The sequence below is a fragment of the Lepidochelys kempii genome, chromosome 2, assembly GCF_965140265.1.
Source record: "Lepidochelys kempii isolate rLepKem1 chromosome 2, rLepKem1.hap2, whole genome shotgun sequence".
Classification (NCBI taxonomy): Eukaryota; Metazoa; Chordata; order Testudines; family Cheloniidae; genus Lepidochelys; species Lepidochelys kempii.
In genome coordinates this window covers 168,237,049-168,246,446 of record NC_133257.1, presented here as the reverse complement: position 1 = coordinate 168,246,446, position 9,398 = coordinate 168,237,049, and the positions used below count along the sequence as shown (strand labels likewise).

The 9,398-nt window shown below is 45.7% G+C and overlaps 1 protein-coding gene across 3 annotated transcripts in view; it reads left to right on the top strand.

Moving 5' to 3' along the window:
* Nucleotides 1-3,999: 3,999 nt before the first annotated feature.
* Nucleotides 4,000-9,398, top strand: part of VWC2 (von Willebrand factor C domain containing 2) — a 117,259-nt gene continuing 111,860 nt past the window's right edge. For all 3 annotated transcript variants that reach the window (XM_073332728.1, XM_073332729.1, XM_073332730.1), the window contains exons 1-2: nucleotides 4,000-4,112; nucleotides 5,360-6,156. In XM_073332728.1, coding sequence (XP_073188829.1) covers nucleotides 5,434-6,156 — 723 coding nt within the window. In that variant the 5' untranslated portion in view covers nucleotides 4,000-4,112; nucleotides 5,360-5,433. The remainder of the gene's footprint in view (nucleotides 4,113-5,359; nucleotides 6,157-9,398) is intronic.

Here is a 9,398-nt window from a genome sequence, read left to right as displayed (position 1 = left end):
CACCACCTCCCAAGTTAATGAATATTTCAGCTCTTATCTAAATACATATTTATAGCCAATCCTTATTAATTAAACTAAAATTTATTTTTAAAAAAAGGAGAGAGAGTATTGGTTAAAAGATCAGTATACATTACAGACATGAGTACAGTTCTGAGATCAGTTTCATAGTGGAGATGGTAAACTTTGGAGTTACAAAAAGTTCTTAGAATTAGTCCATAGATTCAGTCTAATGTTGATATGCAGGGTGATCCAGGTGGGACTGGAGATCTCAGTCTTACGACTTTTAAGCTTCCCTTGCATAAAGCATCAAGCAGATCTGAGATAAAAAGGATCAGGACCCAATGGTTTTTTTTATACAGTTCCAGGCCTTCTCTTGACAGCTCGGAGTCCTTAGGCGAACAATAGGTAATCATCAGGACTTTGAAGTAGACCCCTTTCCAAAGCATCATGGTAATTAGCTACATGGATTAACATAAGGCAATTGCCTATTTTCCATTATTTACAAGTGATTTGCTATACATTCAAAAAGAGATCAATACAGAGATATCACTATATTTACAGTTCATTTAAATGTTAAGATCTCCTTTTGATCTCTGAATTAACAGAATACAGCATAGGCAGAAAACATTTGGTTACACTATTAACCTCTAACAATATATATGTAAACACACAATATGTCCCTAAAGTTTGAATTTGGGTCATTTATCCTACAGGATGCTTAACTAGCATTGCCAGGTGTCTGGTTTTTGACCGGAACGCCCAGTCAAAAAGGGACCCTAGCGGCTCCAGTCAGCACTGTTGACCAGGTCATTAAAAGTCCAGTTGGTGGGGCTGGCAGGCTTCCTATCTGGCTTCGCGCAGCTCCCCAGAAGTGGCAACAAGTCCCTTGGCTCCTAGGTGGAGGTGCATCCAGGGGTGCTCCGTGCGCTGCCCCTGCCTTGAGTGCCAGCTCTGCAGCTCCCATTGGCCAGGAACTGCGGCCAATGGGAGCTGTGGGGATGGTTCCTGTGAGTGGAGGCAGTGTGCAGAGCTGCCTGGCTGCGCCTCCACCTAGGAGTTGAGGAACATGTCACCGCTTCCAAGAAACCCCCCTGAGGTAAGTGCTAGCCAGAGCCCACACCCTCTCCCGCACCCCAACTCCCTGCCTTAGCTCAGAGCTGAGTAAACCCCTCATTTAAGGACCCACCCTAGAGCCCACATCCCCAGCCGAGCCCATACCCCATCCCACATCCAAACCCCTTGTCTCAGTCCACACTCTGATTCCCTCAGCTCCACCTCCCAGCTTGGAGCCCCCTCATGCACCCCAAATCCTTCATCCCTGGCCCACCTCAGAGCCTGCACCCCAACCCTCTGCCCCAGCCTGGAGCCCCCTCCTGCACCCTGAACCCCTAATTTCTGGCCCCACCCTGGAGCTCGCACCCCCAGCTGGGGCCCTCCCTCCCACCCACACCCCAACTCCCTGCCCCAGCCTGGTGAAAATGTGTGAGTGAGGGTGGGGGAGAGTGAGTGACAGAGGGAGAGGGGATGGAGTGAGCAGGGCCAGGGCCTCAGAGAAGGGGCAGGGCATGGGGCGGGGCCAGGGTGTTTGGTTTTGTGCAATTAGAAAGTTTGCAACCCTGTCCTTAACCCTTTCTGGCCATGTGTCACACCTGGCTGCAGGGGAGTTTGAACTGCAAACCAGCGTGGTCAGGATGGGCATTGTGGGACATCTCTTGGTGACAAAACCAAGCACGGTATCTACAATGACACCTTTTCGATTAATCTTTGCCATAAATAGCCCTATGTCGCTCGCTGAGGTGATTTTATTTTGTTTTGTTGCCAAAAGTTGCATTGTAGCATGTACACCATCACTATTTTGTTGAGAAAAGCTGCCTTTTGTTGACAAAACTCTGTAGTGTAGACAATGCTTTTACTTTCTCCCCTTTACTTTGTCTGAGTTATTGTGCTAACATTCTGGCCGTACCAGTTTCTACCTTCATTTCTTTAATGCATTGCTCTGCTCATTTTCTATGTTTAAAATATTTAAGTAACAATTGTTTAAGAAACAGACATAAATGTGTAGGGACAAAACTATAATGTGCATCCGGTAATAAGTTGAATTGGTAAGTCATAGTTCTTTTCTACACTTCTGAGAGTTTGCCACTACAGCTATACCAGCAACCCCCCCTAGTGGAGATGTACGTTATACTTGGCAAAGAGTTCTCTTGCTGGTATAGATTATGCTGTTCCTCGAACAAAATAAATGATACAAGCCCCAAAGTTCTTTTGCATTGCTATAACTGCATCTATGCTCAGGTTTTCTGCCAATATCAAAGTCAAAGAATCACAACCCCTAAGTGACATTATACTGTCACAGGTTTGAGTGTCGACCTAGCTGTACATAATTTCATGAAATACCTCAACTGTGTTTCCTGTCTGTTTTTGAGAGAATCCAACCTGCTTTATGTATACCAAAGTACCTGTTTATTTTTTTCCTCCCTCAATGGGTGAGTCTGCCTGTGAAAGGCTTTGACCTGGCAAATAGATGGCAGAAGTCTCAGAAATAGGTCATTTCTGTTTGGTGCCTCAGCTGAGCCCAGGAGGGACTGTGAATCTCAGTGGGGATTGCATAGGTGCTGGAACTAGGGGTGCTGGGGGTAGGGCAGCACCACCTGGTTTGAAGTGGTTTCCATCATTTACAGGGTTTATGGTTTTGTTGAATGGCTTTCATCACCCCCACTATAAAAATTGTTCTGTCACCTAAGGGGAGGAGAAAATGGGTGGAGGGTAGAGAAGAAGAGAGCAGGAAAAACTAGGAGAGAGGAGAGAAAGGTAAGTGGAGAGAAGAAAAAATCAGAGAGGAATGAATGGTAGAAAGAAGGAGTGAAATACCAATTTCAAAAAAAAAAGGGTGGGGGAAGCGAATTCTGTAAAGTAAAAAGAAAGAAAATATAAATAAAGGCAAAGTGAAGGAGGGACAGAAGGAACTGGCAAGGAAAGGAGAGAGTGCTGCCCTGAGTCTTACCTTATTTGCATCAGCTTTACATCAGTGAAAGGGCTTGTTTACAACTGCAGTCAGCCAGGACTCACTGCACCTGTGTGGCCACCACTAGTTTGGAATAAGAGTGGCCATACCTGGAGTTATCCAGGAGTAGCTCTTGCCCTTTAAATTCACACCCCACCGTTCCCACTCCCCTGGCAGCTGCAGACAGGTAGAACCGTCCTGAGCTCGGTGGAGTGCCTCGCTTTCCCCCCGGGGCTGGCGAAGAGAGGCGGCGCCCCGGGGAGGAATTGCGAGCAATGGCAAAGAGGACGGAAGGGGAGGTCGAGGGGCAGGGGGAGGTAAGATCCCAGGAGGGCGCGTGTGTGCGGGCGGGACTCGGGAGCTGAAGGGAGGCGCGCGAGGAAGCAGGGCGGGGTGGGGCCCGCTGCGGCCCCAGCAGAGCCGAGTGCGGGCTGCGCACGGAGCTCCCGCTCCCGCTCGGCCGGCGGCGTTTCGCTTCTTACCTCCCTCGCCCGGGCTTTGCAGCCAGCCAGACACCGCTGCCACAGCAGAGCCTGGGCGAGCGGCCGGGAGACTCCCCGCGCCGGAGAGAGCCCAGAGTCCCCGCGGAGGCGGGCTGCGGGGAGCCCCGGAGTCCGGCGTGACGCTCGGGGCGGCTCCCCGCCAGGATGCTAGAGGAGTAGGGGGGGGGGCAGCCCAGAAGGACTGAGCCGGTGGCCGCTGTGCGTGTCCCCGGAGAAGCTGATTTCCCCCTTCCGCGCACGCCCCCCCGTGTGGCCAGAGGACGGGAGCCAAGCTGGAGCTGCGGCTTCTCCTCGCCGGGAGCCGGCTGCTGGGCTGAAGCCGCGGTCCGCGGGGCTCACGCTCGCGTGCATGTAGGTGACGGGGCGCTGCCCCCGCCCGCCTTTCCCCGCCCTCCCGAGGCTGGCCTCCTGCCGGCTCGCCCCAGCCGGGGAAAGTTGGGACGAGGAGGGAGGGCTGCTTGGGAGGGGAGAGCGGGGCGGCTGGAGGAGTGAAGTGCCAGGCGGAGAAGGGGAGGGCTGGCTCTGAAATCGCAGGCACCGAAGTCGCAGGCACCGAGGCAGAGAGCTGGCTGCTGCTCCTGGGGCTGGAGAGGGGCTTAGCAAAGGTAGGTTGTGCTGGGCTAGCCTGGTGCTCGTCAGCCCCCACTGTCTGCTTTCCATGGGAAAGTTTGAGCAGCCCCCTAGGAGGGGAGGGTGAATGATGAACGGTTGTCTTGCAATTGCTTATCCCCTGCTCCATCTCTTCTCAGTTTCCCAGACGCAGAAGTGGCTTTCTGCTTTTCACTGACTTAGATATTATCTTGCCTTCCGCAAGCTACAGGAGCCCCCAGAAATCAGGGTGTGTGTGTGTGTGGTGGGGGATCAGTTTTGTGTGTGTGTGTTTTTTTTTTAACCTGCCTCGTCAATGAGAAACTCTATAGAAAGCAGACAGCAAAGTGCAATATCTGATATGTCTGCCAGAACTACATGTGAGAGAGGCTGAGAGGTGCATTTATTCTAGGGCTAAGCATATTCTGATCGGTGGTGGTGGTTTTTTCAAAGGGCTTTGTGCAAAGGTAGCTCAAATGTTACTTTATACAGAAAGTTGGAAAACAATTGTAAAGGCTGTTTATGTTTACCTAGCATCTCACATTTTTTGTCCACAACATAAAATTTTAAAATATATTTTAAATCAATAGCTGGGGTAATTATGTTGGTAGGGCTTCTACTAAACTCCTGAAACATTAGGTTTAAATAAATCTCTGCTGTAGAGTCCTGAACTATTTTGCTTTGCTGTTGTAAACCAGAGGAAGAAACAGGCAGCATATGCATACTGTTAGAAATTGCAAAGAGATCTATTTGGCTTTGCTGGCTTTAATAACATGTTTGAACTTTTTTTTTTTTTAAATAATGCTCACTAGCAGTTATTTTAAAACAACTCTTATCAGACTGAATAAAAGATTAATGAAAATCATCATACATGAAGTCAGAAAATGGAAGTGAATGGTTGGTGTTTGTTCTGGAGTCTGCTGTGATTTAAGGAGCTTCATTTGATTCTAGGTACATCCACTTTACAGCAGTCTTTTTTTTTTATTTTTAAAAACCCTCTGATTTATGCCAGCTCTTATTAATTATACCTCACTAAGTTTGTGTAGCATTTTTAGAGATGTAAGAAGACAGGTCACTGTCCCAAACAACTTGCTATCTATAAAACAACATACAGGCAAAGTGTAGAGGGAGGGATGCAGCACAAGATCTTTGATAATTTATACAAAAGACAAACAAAGTTGCATGTCGTTTGAGATGTTGCATTGGTACAAATGCAAGGTGAAAAATGTGTGAGCTGAAGTGTTCCTAATTGTTCTCTTCCTAGGGACTGTGGATTTACGTAGTGATTCTCTCTGATGTGAATGCAGCATCTCTTGTCCCTCTGGGATGCCGTAGGTGATGCCTAGCTCTACTGCAATGGCAATTGGAGCTCTCTCTAGTTCTCTTCTTGTAACCTGCTGTCTCATGGTTGCTCTCTGTAGCTCCACCATACCTGTGCAAAAACTGGCCAAGGCTCCAGACAAACAGGAGATAAAAACAAGCCAGGAAAAGAGGGATCATACATCAACCAGGCCGGACAGTCAGAGTCAGACAGGCCCAGGGAAAATGAATGAAATTGGAAGGAATGGGCGGGAAGAGGGCACCAGAGATTGGAAGAGCAAAGGAAACAGAAATTTTTCAAACAAAGAATCTTGGACTAAGCAAAAACAGGTTTGGAGTAGTCAGGGAACAAGCAGTAAATCTGGGAACATTCAAGCACAGGAGCAAAGGGATGGTGTTCCAGAGGAACCTCAGGCCGCTGAAGAATCATCCCTCCCAGAAGTTGTTGCTAGTACTACTCCTGAGCCTCCGGAGGAGTATGCCTATCCAGACTACCGTGGGAAAGGCTGTGTGGATGAGAGTGGCTTCGTTTACGCTATCGGGGAGAAGTTTACTCCAGGTCCCTCTGCTTGCCCCTGCCTTTGCACTGACGAGGGACCTCTGTGCATTCAACCTGAGTGCCCAAGACTCCATCCACGGTGTATTCATGTAGACACCAGTCAGTGCTGCCCACAGTGCAAAGAGAGGAAGAACTACTGCGAGTTCAGGGGAAAGACCTACCAGACACTCGAAGAATTCATGGTAAGGGCGTGGCTTTTTTAACTCATTTGTGACGGTTAGTCTGTGATCTTATGTTCTTGAAATGGTTTCTTAAAGAAAGATTTTTTCTTTCTTGTTAATATTGCACCTGCAGTAGTATATAATTTTCCCTTTAAACACTACCTTTCCAGTTCAGTGAAACCATAACATTTTAAAAATGAGGGAGCTGATCTTTATTAATTCCTTTGGTATTTATAGAAAAAAAAATCCCAATGAAGCCATTCAATATTAATATGTATGTGCCATGACAGTTTCCACAGGATTTCCATTGCATTTTCAGCATTACTTTTACTGTTCCCTTTTTGTACAATGTTAACCATAAAACTTATCCCTTTTGAAACCGATTTGCCATTTGGGGCTGATTTCCATTGTTAATAGCTAGTTAGTGTCAGTAATGCATCCTTTAATCAACTTTTTTTTTTTTTGCCTGTTCAAACTGGGATGTCAGTTACATAATTTCTGTGGGAATGATTATGGACCTTGGTGTATTAATCAGAGTATGGTTCAGAGGATAGAATATGGCAATATTTAAAGAGTCAGTTTTCTATCTAGTGGAATACTTTTATAGTGAAGCGTTTTTGTGTTGTGGTTTTTTGTTTTTGTTTTACAGGAAACTTCACAATGGTGGAGGTTCATTATCATTGCAAATACGTCTTGCATATTGAAACAGTGTTGGACTTAAGGTCTGATTGTACAGTTACTTTTTCTTTCTTTTCCCCTTATAAATAGATTTTCATTATAGCTGAGTTCTGTAAACCGGTACTGTTGTGCACGGACACTAGCAGATGCGGGCCTGAACCAAAACCCAGATCTGAATGCTCCTGCACTTTTGGGAGTTAGAAATTCAGCCTAGTATTTTGCAGTTCATGCCTCTCTCTCATATATTTGAGAGAGAAAATTCATCTTTACGAAGGTTATAAATACACTGTTTGAATCTTCTTTGGTGTCATCTGTGGTATTTGTGTAATCTTAGGAACATATTTTTCTTTTGAATGCCTTTCCATATTTTTCACCTTCTAAAAAAGCCAGAGAATGATTCTGTTCAGAGAATAAATCAGAGCACTTTCCCCCTGCCATCCCTAGGTGGCTATGCTCCGAACACTAGCACTGTTCAAGACATATGCCAGCAAACAGTAGGCCCATCTCCTCTCCTCCCTCCCCAATGTCTTGAATCTTGGCACAGCAATTTATTCCTTTAAAAATGAAGAAATGTGGGTAGTTGGTGTGCCCTTTTTAGGGCCAGATTCTGAAATCCTTACTGTTTCAACAAAGTACATCCAGAAGCAAAGTCAATATAATGTGCTTCCCTGCATGTGTTGTCTCCAGGTCTCAATAGCTTAGTGTTTAAAATTTTAATGTGTTCTTCATCCACAGCTTTCAAACCCCATCTATGTCTTCATTTAATGTAAGAATCTTGCATTACTGACTGTAGAGTAGCCTTAAAATGCAGTTAGGTTACAGTTCAGTGTGTGGTGGAAGAATAAAACCAATGGGCTCGCTGGTGTCATACAACAATCATGCCTGATGGTTTTGGAAGCGTAATACGGTAACTCCTTGCTTAACGTTTTAGTTATGTTCCTGAAAAATGTGACTTTAAGCAAAACAATATTAAGCAAATCCAATTTCCCCATAAGAATTAATGTAAAGGGGGGAGGGTTAAGTTCCAGGGAAATTTTTTTTTTACACACAGTATAAGTTTTAAACAATTTAATACTGTACATGGCAATGATGATTGTGAAGCTTGGTTGAGGTGGTGAAGTTAGAGGGTGGGATATTTCCCAGGGAATGCCTTCCTGCTAATGATCTAGCTTTTGGCTAAGCCCTCAAAGGTTAACACATTGTTGTTAATGTAGCCTCACACTCTACAAGGCAGCAGGAATGGAGGGAGGGGAGGCAGCATGGCAGACAGAGACATACACCCTGTGTGTGGGGGAGAGAGAGAGATGTGCATTGCCCCTTTAAGTATGCTGACCGCACTCTTAAGTACATTGTCTTTTAAGTGGATCAGGCAGTTGAGGCAGCAGCTCCTGCCCCCAAGCTCTCTCTGTCTCTCTCCATTTATGTCCCCACCCTGCCCTATATGGAGAAGGGGTAAGTGGGGTGCAGGAGCAGGTGGGAGGGGAACACCGTGACATTAGCCCTCCCCATCCCCCCACACAGCAAGCAGGAGGCTCTGGGGAGCAGCTGCAAGGCAGAGGGCAGGAGCAGCACATGGCAGTGGGGGGCTGCCTGTCCACCCTGGTTCTAAGCCCCCACCAGCTAGCTCCAATGGGCTGCTCTTCCTGAAAGCAGTGGACAAAGCAAGCGATTGCCAGTTATGAGGGAACATTGCACAACTTTAAACGAGTATGTTCCCTAATTGATCAGCACCGTAACAACGTTAACTGGGAGGACTTTAAGTGAGGAGTTGCATAGTTCTGAAAAAGATTTGGGTTTTCAGCTTTGTTTTACCCCATTCTGACTCTGGCAGTTCTAAGGAAACCTTCCCATAATACAGTGCCATTTTTTTTCAATTATTCGTATTCTCTGTTAGAATAAGTGATAAGTAGGATGAGTAAGGAGGTGTGTGTTCAGGGTGGATAACTAAAGCTATACAGCACTTTAATTGCAGCCTATACTGCATGTTTTATCATACTGACACCGCATAGCTGGGCCTCAACTCGGCCAATAATATTTGTGAGTGCAAAACAGTAGGCACAGTTATTTTCATATACCATTGCAGTCGATTAAGATGGAAGGGAAGTAACTTATATGTGCAATCAGATAACCACTAAATGCATGCACAATTGCAGATGGAAATAACTGCAGCCAGTATTGGAAGCCATTTTTATAACTGTACTCACAACTGTCTTGTGGATGTTAAGTACAGCACTCTACCATTTGATTTGGGTCAGGGAAGTATTTGCAAACAGGTAAGTCTATTTTCTCTGTATGCATGTGTTCCGTTAATGGGAATGAGTCACGTATTCTGATAAAGAAAAACATATTGACTCCTTAAATGATTAAATGAACTTATATAAAAGAAAATGTGTATGCAGATTCACATGTGTGCATACACAAGTGTGTGTGCATGTATATATTGTATATAAATGGAGTTTGACATATGCTTTATTTAAAAAAAAAAAAAACTCTCCTCCAAAGAGGAGACAGTACCAATTCCCAAGCAGTGGTACATAAAATTTCACAGAAACAGATTTTATCTCCCTCCACTCCTATCTCTGCGT